At 43.8% G+C, this 15681-nt stretch overlaps 1 protein-coding gene and 1 pseudogene across 1 annotated transcript in view; one reads left to right on the forward strand and one right to left on the reverse strand.

Annotated features, from left to right (window-relative positions):
- Nucleotides 1-8982, forward strand: part of LOC119283832 (probable L-type lectin-domain containing receptor kinase V.3) — a 14873-nt gene extending 5891 nt beyond the window's left edge. The window contains exons 4-10 of the mRNA XM_037563223.1: nucleotides 681-1104; nucleotides 5280-5383; nucleotides 5478-5736; nucleotides 5951-6179; nucleotides 6290-6437; nucleotides 6549-6783; nucleotides 8630-8982. Coding sequence (XP_037419120.1) covers nucleotides 681-1104; nucleotides 5280-5383; nucleotides 5478-5736; nucleotides 5951-6179; nucleotides 6290-6437; nucleotides 6549-6783; nucleotides 8630-8982 — 1752 coding nt within the window. The remainder of the gene's footprint in view (nucleotides 1-680; nucleotides 1105-5279; nucleotides 5384-5477; nucleotides 5737-5950; nucleotides 6180-6289; nucleotides 6438-6548; nucleotides 6784-8629) is intronic.
- Nucleotides 8983-9643: 661 nt separating this feature from the next.
- On the reverse strand, nucleotides 9644-15456 carry LOC119283833 (annotated as a pseudogene).
- Nucleotides 15457-15681: the final 225 nt, after the last annotated feature.

The raw sequence follows: 15681 nt of genomic DNA on the forward strand, positions 1-15681 counted from the left end.
TTCTGGCAACTGACTACTTTTTTTGGATTAACTTTCTTTTTGTTAAAACTATACCCATAGGCATACACACACGCTTGTCACCTGAACATAACTTGTCATCCTAATTGACAATATCTTTCAAAGCTGGTGTCCCCCAGATATAAGTGCACAAATACAAGATGCAAAGTACAATGTATACTCCAACTAATTAATAATTGAGTTTGCTTGATGTGAGAAATGCCTATCTATTTAATAAGTAAGAGTTAAAAGAGATGACCATGGTACATTACATGCACGTTTTGCAAAACTGAGTATTAGAAAAAGTCGTACATATTTGCAATCCTTCAATGAGAAAAACAACCAGAGTTCGATCCACGTCGGGGACGAATTTGCAATCCTTCAATTAGAGGACGTGGGCATAGCCCAGTGGTTGGGGGCGCATGATTGTAAACCTAACGACCAGAGTTCGATCCACGTCGGGGACGAATTTCTGGAATTCTCATGAGGGATGCTTCTTCTATATCAATAAATCCGTGGGTGCTAGTGCCCATGGAGTTTCATTTTTTTTTTTTTTTTAAGAGTATGCCCTCATGTACTCTGGCGAGCTTTTATTGTAGTATTGTACTTTGCTGAACCGAAGAATTATATTACGTTGTCAACTGACGGGGTCAATCAATCCATTACTTTCTGCTTTCCTGTAGGAGCTGATCCAAGTCAACCCCCATTGGCTCCGCTTTCCATTTGTTCCAGACGCGAGTAATTCAGTTAAATCTTTAATTAAGGTAGTTAACAATACAGACGACTACATCGCTTTCCTTGGAAGGTACACTTCGACCAATGTGGCAGAATACACCATGAGACCCAGCAACGGAATCCTGCCACCAAGGTGCACACAAAATCTCGTGGTAATGAGGACAACAAAGGAGGGGCTTCTACGGAGCACTGAATGCAATGATATGGTCTTTCTGTTCAGCACCATTGTGAGCGAGGATTTCCAAACCAACGATCTTCCAGAATTCTATGAAACAAAGGCCGGAGTTATATGGCATAAGGTGGAGTTGCGCGTTCATCTTGAAGTCGGCGCCCAGTTGCAGCCTACAGATTTTATGCCAGATACTGAGGTGAGTTCCTTGACACTCAATCTACAGAATGTCATTTAAAAGCCATTATAGAAAATTTCTCTGTGTAAGGAATTATCAAAGTGACGGGTTCCACTGAATCTTAAATTCAATGACACTATATACATGACTTTGCACATACAGTTTCCTATCTTACCATATATTAGATGATGACGTCGACTTCGATGACCCATGCAATTGCCCCACTACACGTCAAAACCATGTCACGACTTGGGATACGAACTATTAAGCGCACTAGGGACATGTATTACCCCAGACTAAAGCTTGTTTGGATGAGAAATACATATGCCATATATGTTGCCATACAGTTTTATCTTCTTTCGCCAAACTTATTGTTTTGTCCAGTGCACAAAAGGTTTGACACACTTAACATGACTAAAAGTATATATAGCTTTTTCACAATATATAAGCATGTAGAGCTCGAAAGGAATCTTGCATAAATTTATATGACAGAAGGACAAAATGCATACCGAAAAGGATTTCCATGGAGTAGGTATATAATTTTGCTAGAAACAATATATCGAGCTACAGATTCAACTAACAAGATGGGAAGCAGAATTTGAAAACATAGCTGACATGTGCCAAAAGCCTCCATGTTTGGGAAAAGCGGCTTTCTTATGCCATTTCTAATCGATCCCTTAAAAATAAAAGAGGATCAGGTGGAGTAAACCCTTAGTGAAGTATTTTTACTCCACTAAATTTTGGTCGGACCTAGCCGATCCCCTATATATAATGGAGTATTTTTTTTTTCTAAACTTATGCAATTCTAGTATACACTGCAACTACATATTAGCACACATATAGAAACTAAACATAAATATGAATATTCAACCAAATCACGAATATAGTTGACAAACCAAATTCAAAGTTTACAAACTAAACATAAATATGAATATTCCCAACAAACTGGATGCAAATCCGAGGGAGGTTTGCGGGAGTCCGGACCTCCTCGATGTTGGACTCCGACACCCCCGGCCCACCCGAAACCCCATTTGATTCCCGAGTCTTTCTCACTTTGTGCCTCCCCTCTTCTTTGTATCATCTCCATCCCAGGCCGATGTCGCTGATGTACCACCCCAGCAGCCCCGTCCAGGCCTTGCCGGACCTCCACCACTTCATCCAGGCACCAACTCCGCTTTGCCTATGTCGTTGTTACCCCTCGTCCAGCCACGGCTGAGGTACCCCCAGCCCTTGCGGTTGCCGTCCACAGCGGACACCACGCCTAACAAGTGTTTGTCGAAAAGCCATCGCCAAATTGTTGATGTTTGAGGGGTTTGTCCAAATGCAAGAGATTCAGAATCGAACAACTCAGGATCAGCTAAAGAATGATTTAATTGAGCATCTACGGGAGCTTAAAGGGGACAACTAGAACATAAGTTGAATTCAAGTTTGACTATTTATTTGGAAACTTAATGTTTGAATATTTAATTTTTAATTTAAAATAGTGTTGAATTTGAATATTTTCACTACTCAAAGAATCATGCTCATCTATAGTTATTTTGAAGTGTTGCGGGCATTGAAAAATGAAAATAGGAGTGGATGTTTGATGAATAGGGTTGGATGGCTGGCTCCTGTAACCGTGTCCATGGACACGTACATGGACTCGTCCACGGACAGATAGTGAGTCTGTTTGTGATACCACGTTCTTCCGTGAGAAAACAAGAGTACGAGCTGATGTACTCCAGCGAGCTTTTATTATACGGGGTTGCCAAATTTCAGTCAACTGAGACTTAACCAAGTCTCGGTCAATGCTATATTTGTGGGATATTATGTGACGATCCATGCAAAAATTTATTTTAATTTTTTATTTCTTTTTTCTATATGTTCTATATAAAAAAGACCAACCGGGGCTAGACTAGCCTGTTGGCATTTTTTATAGAAGGAAACTCCATGAGCACCAAGTGCTCGAGTCAAGACTTAAACACTGGTGGGCTGGTTGTGTACCCCTGCCTTGCCAACTGAGCTACGCTCCATTCTCTTTTATATGTTCTATCACTGAAGCAAGACTTGGTTAAATCTTAGTTGACTAAGATCTAGCTACATCCTTTATTATTTTGTATTACATTGGTACGAGATAATGAAGCTAGCTAGAGATAGACGTTCATGGAGAAAACACCTATCGACTCCGGACCGGAAGACACCCCGCCGTCGGCCCTAACTCCATCGCCATCTTGCCCCCGCCATCGCCATAGGAGGAGGCCATCGTTGCTGATAGCGGCAGCGGGTGCACTCGTCCAGCTCTCTCCTTCTCTCCTCACCCGGGTTGACCGGTCTCCTGTCACCGATCGGCGACGTGCGTGCCTGGAGCAAGTGCTCTACGCTACTGAAGCGAAAATTCTAGATCAACGGGGTAATACGGGGGCTTTACGAGATTCCTTAACTAACTACTTCACCCCCCCTGATTTTCAGGGGGCGTGGGCCCTCCAGTCCCTATTCTTCCAAACAGTTTATCCCATCTAAGCACCTCCGTTTGTGTCCTCTATGCTGTGTGACATGGGTGGTGCTGCGGCGTGGTGGTTGGCACGGGCTTGGCCCAGATCTGGCTGGGTGTGTCGCGGCAGGCTGGATCCGACGGGATCTGGCATATGGTTTCTTGCAAGCGGCTGGCAGGGTGCTCCCAAGGTGCTTGATACGGTAGAAGGTTGAATGCAACTCTGATCCACTCGGCGACTTTGGGGGTGCGTGCCACCATTGAGAGCAAGTACAATAGTGGGCTATAAGCCCGCTTATATGACATTTTTGTCTATGTGAAGGAGAGAGACAAGAAAAAAAATAAAGGAGTGGGCTCTAATGCAAGAGAAAGGCTCTATGCGTGCTCCTAGGCAAAAACATTTAATGAGAGAAAGAGAGAGAGAGAGAGAAAGTGAAAAATATATGAGCTTATAGCCAACCTTATAGCCCACTCTATTGTATGACCAATTAATAATGCTAACTCTTGGTGACATGGCATGTTCATATAGCCAGCAGTTGGCTATACTATTAACCATGCTCTGATGTGTTCGGGCGGTGATCCGCACCGTGTCTCATCTCGGTTGGATGATCCGGTGGCGGTGACTGCTCGGTGGTGGTGCATGCGACTTGTCCGTCGAGCTTCGCATGCCAGGCAACCTCATGCCTCCCGCCCTCACGACAGATTGTCTTCACTGGAAATTCATTGTGCTCCGGTGATAGTTGGGGTGTGCCGCGCATCTGCGTATAGGTAGTAAATAACTGTTTTTATTCTTCGTGGAAAATGTCAGAGTTTTTGAAATAACTATGACATTTAAAAGCCATAACAGAAAATTTCTCTATAGTAAGGAAATCGTATAAAAGTGACGGGTTCCATCAAATCTTTAATTCCATAACACTACTTACATGATTTTGCACATATGCTTTCTTATTTTACCATATTAGATGATGATATCGACTCCCATGCCCTATTGAACTGCCCCACTACGCATCAAAAACATGTTGCAACTTGAGATAACACCTAGATATCCCCACATGGGAGTGGGACATGTATCATCCCAGACTAAGCTTGTCTGGATGAGAAATACATATGCCATATGCTGCCATATTGTTTTTTGCAAACTTGCTGAAGGTCGGGTTGACAGATGGTCCCGCATACCCTAACATGACAAAAAGAATATTGCATCACCTTTTCAGTATATAAGCATGTAGATCTGAAAGGGAATCTTTCATAACTTTATATGCAACAGAACAATTTGGTTGCTAAAAAGGATTTTCATGCAGTAGGTACATTATTTTGGGAAAACAATCCAGCTACAGATTCAACAAATAAGATGTGAAGCAGAATTTGAAAACATACCTTTCCTACAGCTCACCCGCACCGCTGAGTCCTCTAGCATGATTTGCCATGGAGGTGCCCTCTCCCCCAGACACTGACACTCCCCCCTTCTCTTGAAATCCACATCAATGACAGTAATATGGCGGTATAAAATAATGGCATTGTAGCACATCATTAAAAAAAGATGGCAATTCACTGGGATCTGACTTTGTTGTTGTAATAAAAGGTCTACATAATAATTAATTTTTTGTCAATAGCTCCAAAATAACTTTGATATTTTTGTTTGATAGAAATCTCCAAGTTAACCCAAAAGTTCTATTGAACCAATATAAGTGAAATTCTTTGCTAAACCAGGGACTTCTTTATGCAGGCAGGATCCACAGATGACCATATGGCGTTACAATATTTTAAACACATCACAAACAACTTCTTCACTGAGAGAATAATTGGTAGAGGTGGTTTTGGTGTGGTATATAAGGTAAGGTTAAAGCATATATGTTTTTGTTTTCTCAAAATGTAAACCTTAATTGACTGAAAAATACATACTCATATTAATAAGAGACTTCAAACAGGGAGTGCTAGGAAATGGGAAAATGGTCGCGGTGAAGAAGCTTGTGCAGTCCATGTCAAGCTCGCAGGAGCAATTTGAGAATGAGGTTAATCTTCTGATGAAAGTAAAACACCCAAATATAGTTCAACTAGTAGGCTACTGTTATGAAACACAACATTTACGCAACCATCACGAAGGAAAATTCATTTTTGCCGGGAGCACTGAATGTTTGCTTTCCTTGGAGTTTTTACCAAAGGGAAGTCTTGATAAGTACATTTCAGGTATGACATTTTGATTTTGTTTCTCTACTTTTGATCTCTATTTAAGATTACATTTTTTGTGGTTTGATTATACTTCCTGAATACCACATTCTTATGAGTGAAAAAAAAGAATATATACAACACAATTTTCAAAGTCTTTCTATGTAGAGCATGCCAATAATAATAGGTTTAAAGACATTATCTATAGAATTATCTTCTTTTACTTACAACGCAGATGCATCCACTGGACTTGACTGGCCCACACGCCTCAAAATAATCGAGGGAATTTCCTATGGTCTACAGTACCTCCACGAGCAATCCGATGGTCCCATTATTCACTTGGACCTAAAACCCGGGAACATATTGCTTGATGAAAATATGATACCAAAAATCACAGACTTTGGTCTGTCAAGACTGTTTGATCAAAAACAAACTTTTCACACTGTCCTTATTAGTGGAACACTGTAAGTTAGCCTCCTCTTGATAATCCCTTGCTTTTAATAAGCAACGAAATGCATTTTCGTTAACATTCTCTTGAAACTTTATATTCATCCACTCATGTTAATTAATGCAGAGGTTATATGCCACCAGAATACCTACGAGGTACAATCACACCTATGTCATACATATTTGGTTTGGGTGTGATTATCATGGAGGTGATAACGGGGCATAGGGACTACCCATATGATATCAAAACATCTTCCAGCGAATTCATCGAACTTGTAAGGAAATTTCTTATAAACTTTTGAGTCCCCCTTTCATAGAGACCATGTGACATTTTACTATCTTATAGTAACATTACATATTTGTGTTCTGAACTTGTGATTTCACAGGAACTTCAAAAATGGAGAAATGTGATGCAAAAAGAATCAGGGTATACATCGCTCGAAATAAATTGCCAACAAATAACAAGATGCATCCAAGTAGGTCTAATATGTGTGAATCCTGAACGGACGAAAAGACCTACAATGAAGAAAATTATTGATCTGCTTCAAGGTTTGGAAAGTATGGATTGGTATATTAGCAACGAGGTAACATCACTAGCATACGGTGTATTAAAGTGCCAGGGTATTGTGTAGCATATAGTGTATTAGTCTCCTTTTCCTAACCTAGAGAATACAAAACATTGCATTTATATATTTGTAACTACTATAACACTGAAAATGCTATTCTACATATGGATTGACATTGGAAGTAGTAACCTAGGTTCTAGGACTAAGCTATGTGCTTAATGCATACCTTGTATGCACTATCAAAACAGTCGATGATCAGGTGAATGTTTTGGTACGTGCAATGTTCGTTTTTTGTGGGTTTGAAAGTTTTTGGACCAAACTTGGACTTTAGGCAAAGTTCTAGAATTGGAGAACACGTCGACGCTCAAAACCAGTAACGTTAGGGAAGAGTACAGATCAAGCAAAATTTAACCAACTATCTTGTCCATTCCAGTTATCAATACAGCCACAACATACATGCGGATCTGCCGTTATTTAGCGAAGGAGACTGCCACAACATCCGTTGCTTCCGTCTTAATTTCTGGTATGCCACTTTGAATGTGTAACAATGGTTCTATAAAATTATGGATGCATATCTAATTTAAGCTGGATTCAGTTGTTACACAGGGCTTTGGATCAACGCCCTCTTTAACAAGCAAGTGAATGACACACACCTGTCGTTCTCTATGTTCTTGTTTGGCCGATTCTCTATGGCTGGTGTCGTACATAATATGACTTGTGTGTAAATATTGATCCTTTGGCTTGAGACTAGCACTGTTGGTTGCAATTGCAACACTACTACATGGATAGATATCCTGCTTCCCCTACTGTTGGAAGATTCTGGTCAATGCTTGCAATTCCCAGCAAATCTGGTTGTTTTTTCACATAAACTTGTTCAGAAAATTGCGAAATGTGATGGACTATTAACTGTTTTCCTGGTTGTTCTTGCTCATTTAATAAAACTGGGCAAAGTTTTTGCCTTTCTTTCAGAAACAAAAATGCACTGTAGGAAATAGAACCAAGCTAGGCAGAGAGACACAGTTCAGTCAGGTTGTCCATCCCATCAGTAGCCCACCAAGGTTCGAAGGCCGAAGCCAGGCAGGCGCAGAGCCAGCCACCGAGGCGACACCTGCCCCCACCCCCAGCACCGCCTGCCCGTCACGACAACTCTGCCGCTGGCCTGCTCTGTCACCACGAGCAGGCGCAAGTGCCCTCCCACTCAATGGCGGAGCCAGGATTGAAACAAAGCCTGGGCCAAGTTGTTTTTTCTGGCAACATGGGAAAACATTCGCACTTATATAGTTATAACTACCCAAAAGCGTAATGTCCTGTTTGTATGGGCGGGGCGGAAGATATGAAGCATCTGAGTTTTAACCGAAAAAGGCTTTTGCCCCGCTTTATAAATAAAGCAAACCGCCAGAGCACCCATACACGGACTAGTTCAAACACACACACCAGAGTTACACAGAGGAGTACAGAGGTTGCTTCATAACGCAGTTAATAGATCGGGCTGTGTAGTTCTGGAAGCAACTGCTCGACCAGGTTCAATGTTGCTCTTTGTTTCTTTCGTCCGCCTAGGCATAACATTGGTCTTTTACGGCTTTGCTATCTGCCGGCGTGATTTTTTGCGTCTGTGCATTAATGATGGCTGCGTGAATCTTAACCATATAGAGACCAAGTGTAATACTCATGAATCTTTTATTCCCTTAATACTTTATTATGAGTTTTCTTCTAAAATGTAATTTCCTGAGAGGGAGATCCTTGGTTTTCTTCTAGCTAGCTAAACTGATCGAGGATGTAACTATGGTTTGATTTTAATAAAGTGTGCCACATTTCTCAAAATAAATAAATAAAGTGTGCCACAACTTTAAAGAAAACTACGTGCCTGGGATTTTTCATGCGCCCTGATTTGTTTTTGACAGGCTTCCTGTGCAGCCGCGAGCGTGCGTCCCCCGCAGACGCCGACGCCGGCGCCAAGCCGCCTCCCCCTCCCCTCCCTCCCTGCCCGCCATGTCTGCTGCTGGCCTGCTCGGCCCCTCGAGACCGCGCCGTCCAGGGCGCCTCTCCCCTCCTCGGCAGTGCGAGCAGGGGCGAGTGCCCTCCCCCCTCCGGCCTCCGTCCTCTGCCTGAGCTGCCTCGCCGCGCCGCGGAGGGACGCTGGGTCGAGCTCGCTGCTCGCCTGCTAATCTGCTCCGGTGCTCCTGTTCCTCTCGAGTCCTCAAAAATTGCATGTGCTGGACTGAACCTGAATGATGCATTTTGTAACAGAAGATGACAGAGATGCTTTTCGTGGACAAATATTTAGCATAGACAGAGTGCCTGGCTCTGAGTATGATGACACTGCCATACCCGACTTCAAACTGATCAAGTGTAACGCCTGAAACAGGCTGTGCGTTTTTCCACTTGCCAAATCTATCATCAATTCATCATCACCCTCGGAAATTCAGATCATGCCAGACTACCGAATGTATTCCTAATCCCTGGTGCTAGACAACACAAATTTCTCACGGGCCAATCCACACTGCAATACCACGCGTGTCTACTTCAACAAAGAGCCCAAGAAAACTTTGAACCGTAGTCGGGGGAGAATGAAAGGCGGAGAGCATATATATATACACACCAGGTGAGACAATTGCTAATGTCAGTTTAGAAAGTATCTTCAGAGTTACAGACAGGGTGCCGACTATTTTAACTTGAGGAACAATGAGCAGCAGGTATCCAACATAATATAACACATTCAGAGTAAGTCGGACAACGTCATCCTTGACATCCTTCTACTGCAGACTGAAAGCATGTTTTCTTCTGCACTTTCTCACACGGTGGACTGGTATTTCTCTTGACGGAATATTAGCAGTACAACAAAATTTTGTAGAACCCCAACACAAGCATAGACTTCAACTCACTCGTAACATACATGCAAACAAAAACAGTGTGTCCTATTCCTTGGCACGCGATGCTGAATATTCTCGTTTGATTGCAGAGACTTCTGTGTAGACGTCTGGCATTGTCGGTCGATCTTTTGGTGTCTCTGTGGAGCATGAGAGACCAAGCTGAACAAGCTGCATAATGCAGCTCAGCATTCCCACCATTGCATGGTCCAGGCCTTCGTCTCCGGAGCTCAGGATTATGAAGGTAGGATCAAGTATATCACGGATCTTTTTGGGGAATGCATTTCCAACAAATTTCTGAAGGGTCAGGCCATTCTTGAACAACACATCTGTTGGGCGTCTCCCTGTGAGCATTTCTAGGATGATAATTCCATAGCTATAGACATCGCCTGCTCTTGAGATCTTGTTCCCGATGCCATACTCTGCATTATTTAACATTGAGTTATCTTACTACATTGATTATTGAAAACCATACAAGTTTCCTTTTAAAGAATGGAAAAGTAAAACTTGAATGATACTAGGGAGTGAGGAAAGCTAATAATAATATAGTGAATGTTTACCTGGTGCAATGTTTCCAATTGATCCTCTTGGTCCTTGTAAGCTCGCGGAAGTAATAGTACTTGAAAGAGTTATGACTTTGAAGAAACTTAGCTAACCCAAAGTCACTGAGACGGACACCCATGTCATCATCTAGAAGCACATTGCTATAGGCTTGAAATCATAATGGACTACAGGGGGCTGTGGAAATTGTAGGATGATAATATTATGTTGTTGTATTGATCTGACCAGGTGTGGGATATATATAGAGTACAATATGTGAGAGAGATTTGGAGTAGGGGACAAGTCGTACATGGTTTAAACCAATCCCATCTCTAACTCCTAATCTCTAACTTAAACATAATTATACTTCTAACATTCCCCCTCAGTCGTAGCGGGAGTGAAGCGGACGATGACGACTGAATTTGAACTCTTGTGCTTTCGTCGTATTCTTCGCCGCGAAATCATCAACTGCGTCTCTGATGGGTCGGCACCTAAGGCGGTGACTGCGTCCCCTTCTGATGCCTTCCTGCCTTCTCCTCTATTCCCTCCCGCAGTCACATCGGGAGTGGCGTGGACGCTAGTGACGACGCGGACGCTGTTGACTGGAGTTGTTGCCGATGAGTTGCTGTAGACGTAGCCATTAATGTCAATGTCGAGGTAGCCGATCATGTGATGTAGCCGTGGTCGAGATAGTCGTGGATGATCAAGTCGCACAAAGCCAGAGGCACAAAAAATTGCGCAATGTTGTAGATGACGGAGCTGCAGCCGTGGACGATGCACCTTGCGGATGTCAGAGGGTGCCGTCGGCGATGAGTCCACCAGTTTTGCCAAGACCGGAGGAAACCTATCGAGCACACGTCGGTTTTGCCAGAACCGTATGGCCGTGTAGGGGTCGTCACTATAGTGACGTCATGTCGACGCAGTCGTGCCGTCATGGATGACGCGGTCGATGCCGTCGTCGTGACGCGGTCATTGCCGTCGTCGAGGTTGCGTCTTGCAGAAAAGTCTGTCAGAGGACGCTAGGTGCCCATCTTGTGAACGAGGCGTCGGCGATGTGTTGACGAAGATGTTGGTGAAGACGATGTTGATGAAGACCTTGACGATGAAGTGTCGGCGATGATGTTGCAGCGGCATGTCGACGATGTAAACTCGATGATGTGTCGTCCGTTGAGGTCGGACGCGGTGGAGATCCTCGAAGCGTTGCTGGCTCCGGCGACCAGCGTCTCAGGCGAGATCTACATGCACAGCCGCTGATCCCGCACGTAGCCGCCAAAGAGTCGATGGAGAGTGCTCGATGCCCCTGCTGCGATTTCTGCACCGATTTCACCGGATTTTGAGCACCGTGGTATTTATTTGTGGCTAAAGAAAAAACAATCTACTTGAGTTTCAAAATTTGAAGTTGATCTAATTTAAGGAATCAATCTAATGATGATGAACTTGAAAATTGGATCTAAAACTACGAGACCGATCAAATCTTTGACTGATCGGGTGCCGCGCCCCCAGGAGAGAAGATTAATCTCCCCGGGGCCGGCGCGCTGCGGAAGTGGTAGAGGAACCTAGGATCGGCGTCGTAAGACTAACCGCTCTAATACCATGTGAGAGAATATAGAACCCTGGAATTATATGTTGTATTGATCTGACCCTCGTAGGGGTATATATAGAGTACAACCTAGAAGAGGCTTGGAGTAGGGGACAAGTCGTACATGGTTTAAACCAATCCCATTTTTAACTCCTAATCTTTAACTTAAACATAATTATACTTATAACAGGGGCCACACAGCTGTTATGCAAATATCCAATGCAGCAGCTATGTCCTGCTATGGTTACTCTAAATCTGCCAATCAATGTGAAGATCGACACCTATTGTATGGTGCTGCATTGTAAAGTTGTCAAACTGAAACATTTTTGTCCAGGATGTAAAGAACCTTAGCTACTGGAGATGCTAGGAGTATAATGGATGCCAAGCAGGTGATAATCATGACGACAAATGCTGTATCGGACTTCACCCTCTGTTGGCCTTTAACTTGATAAACCAATTCATGCTTTTAGGTTCTTTTCCACATCGACCATGTTCCATCATTTTCAGAATTCTTTCAATCAACACCTTACTAATAGTCTATCATAGTTTCTCAAACGATATGTCCAGTGTTTATTCCAAAAAAAAGAGAAAGAAAATTGCCTTCGACAAAGGAAAGCAGAAAGCAACAGAGTGTCTGACTCTGACTGCACTCCACTCCTAGTTTATCTCTTGAATGTGAAGTTCTGAGCTAATTTACCTAATGCAGCTTCGACACATTGACACTGCCACATACCTGTTAAGCCACAAGCAACACCAATGTATCTTGCCTTCAACCTGATAAAATCTTATGCCTGTAACAGCTACATGTTGCATTGCAAAACAATTCACACTGCATGTAGGATAGCAAAAATTCTTAAACATTAAACCGTAATATTTGGAGAAGGAAAGGCAGAGAACATATATACATACCGATAGTGATGTCGCACATTACAACTGCACGCCGAAGAACTTACCGTCAATGTAGAACTTCAGGAAGGTGAGCCAGCCGGAGTACATCTTGAGCCCCTGGTGGAGCGCTTCGTTGACGAGCATCTCATCCAGCGACAACAGGATTTGCACAGTGCTGTGGGAGAAGCCGCACCGTGGGAAGCCGTAAGGAAGAATGCAGAGTGCGTCTTGCTCTCCGTACTCCGCGAGACACTTGCGGATGAGGACATCGGCAATTTAGAATATATCATTTGTGTAATCACAGGACAACTGTTAATGCCAATTCAGAATCATTCTTGATAAATTTTTTTAACAATTCAGAATGTATCATCAGACGTAACAACAGGGTGCCACTGTTCTAACTTTAGGAACAACGAGCAGCAGGTGTCCAACATAGTTCCTCTTGTATAACATAACAAATTCAGAATAAATCATACAATGTCACTACAAGTCTACAATTACCAAAAAGATCATTGACATCCTTATGCCGCAGACTGAGAACGCTTTTTTCTTCCGCAGTTTATCACTCAGTGGATTGGCATTTTTCTTGATGAAGTATCATTGGTGCAATAAAATGTAAAGGGCACGCATACCCTGTAACTTGATAGAGGAATGCAGTTCACCTAGAATGTAATGTGGTGCTTAGTGACAAAAGGTGACCCTTGGGATTAGGCTTGGATACCATTCAGTGACTTGTCGGACAAACAAATTTATTCCTCCTTGCGCGTCATCCTCAGTGACCACTATTTTTCCTTGGAGTGGCCCAAAACTGATTCTGCAATTTAAAGAGAGCCAGTGTAAGATCTAGCACCACTAGAATATGGGACATTAGTAACTATACTATTTTCTTCTAATAAAATCACATGATGAATGATGAATCTGATAACTGGTCATTTATTTCCATGGCATATATATTTAAAGAAGCAAGGTATCACGGAATTGTGAAAAATCTGGCCACATCATATATAAAGACTGAGCAGTAACAAACCTTGAGCAATACATCAGCACTGGCTACAGCTGCAGAGACAACAAATTAATGCCAAGGACATCATAACCGCTGGCTTCATTTCCTTGAAGTAGAAATGCTACAAGACTAGTTCCAAGAATAGCATTCCTGAATCAGTAAACAGTGAAAGAACATCAATTCCACGAAAGTGCTCTATCAATGAATTCTATTCAAGCAATAAATTCACTGTCATACATGAGTAAGAGATACAGAAAATATACTACAATGTAACACATGAGCTACATTACTGATGACGTTGTAGGTCAAAATTCACATGCATGAGAGAAGGAATTGCTCGTTCAGTTATCCCTTAGATCGATAGCATTACTCAACACATATACCTGAGATCTGGATGTAATTACTAGGCCAATTAGTGTGCACTGTCCAGTCAAACAATCTGAATCCAATACCAGGCTATTGTGTAGTTGTTCACAGTTCTGCTAATAACTACTCCCTCCGTTCCAAAATAGATGACTCAACTTTATACTAAAGTTAGTACAAAGTTGAGTCATCTATTTTGGAACGGAGGGAGTAATTGCCAGCTTCGATCAAAACTCGACACACTCACAGTTGCAAAATTGAAACACCAAAAGGCAAAACGTATGTACTCAAAACAAAGCTATCTGATGACAAGTCAACCTAACTTGTGTCCATTTATTCTACTTCCCATGCAAACATTAACAAGCATACAAAGGTTGCAGTGTTTATTAAGACTTAGGGCCTGCTTAGATTGGGGAATTTTTTGTGTGTGCTCCACAGTACTTAGCTCAGTTCTGGCGACGGGTGTTTTGGGGCTTGCCGTTGCCCTTTGTGGCGATGGCGTTGGTGATCTGCGAAGGATGGCTGTGCTGGAGTTTGGTTCGAGGATGAAGGCAGACGGTCCCGGTGTTCTCTCTCGACGGCGTCGACGGACGACGGGCGACAGCGGGGCTGTGGTCGGAGAGGTTCGGGGTGCATCCCCGGCTGACGAACCAAATCGACATGAGCTTTGCCGTTCGCGGCGAGCCTTTCTTGAGGTCCATAAAGCAGCGTTGCTGCGAGGAAAGCTTCTCCGGCCTTAGGTGTGGTGGTGCTTCGTTTCCTTCTCTGGCAGGCGCTCCGGTGCTGCCGGATTCGGGCGACGATCGACGGTGGCTTGCACAAGGATCTCCAGGGTGCTGTTTGTGTTTTTGTTTTTGTTTTATGAGGCTCTTTGTTTCCGTTTGCGCCTCCAAGAGGCATCGGAGCTGTGTGTCGGAGGCAACCCAGCAACAAGCAGTAGTTCAGCGTGGCATACATAGTACATGCCTTTCTATTGGCCATACCACTGAGGTCTTGCTTGCATAGCCATTGCATTGCTGGAGGAAAGACTGAGCAGAGACAATGCAAAACGAGACTGAAGTTTTGATGAATTTTGGTTGCTTTTTGTCTGCAAAATTGCAAAAATACATGTTCGGCAGGTAAGAAACAGTGCGAGAGGTTGTACTATAAAACCGGCTCAGCCCAATATATGAAATTGAAGTGCTCTGGTTACACGACAGCGCTAGGCACTGGCCGGCCGGCCGGCTGCGCGGGAGCCGTCTGATGCGAGCCGTGTGGGCCGTTGGATCCGGCAGAAACGGTCCGCCCCAAGCTCCTTCCTTGCGCAGCTCCCGCATCTCGCACAACTCGTCGGGTGCACAGTGCCGTGCCTCGTCTCGCCCTCAGTCGGAGCACCGCGCCGCCCGCCGCTCCACGCTAGATCATTTTCATGCTCGTCGCTGGCGTCGTGGTTCGCAGCAAACCTACCACCAACATCTCGCCGTGCTCATGCCGCGCTTGAAGCGCCATGGTAGTCCCTGAATGGATGCAGCTCCCTCAAACGCCATCGGTTGCAGCTCCGCCGTTGAAAAACATCGCGGCATGGTTGTTTGATTGCAGCTCGCCGGCGTTCGTGTGGGCCTGTTCGTAGCAGTGCGCGGCAACGCTCGCAGAACCACGATTGCAGCTCCGTGCACCACCATTTGCAGCCTCCCCAACGGACGGTTGCAGCTTTTTTCCCAGGTCACCTGTGGT

The sequence above is a fragment of the Triticum dicoccoides genome, chromosome 4A (genome assembly GCF_002162155.2).
Source record: "Triticum dicoccoides isolate Atlit2015 ecotype Zavitan chromosome 4A, WEW_v2.0, whole genome shotgun sequence".
In the NCBI taxonomy this organism is placed as follows: Eukaryota; Viridiplantae; Streptophyta; class Magnoliopsida; order Poales; family Poaceae; genus Triticum; species Triticum dicoccoides.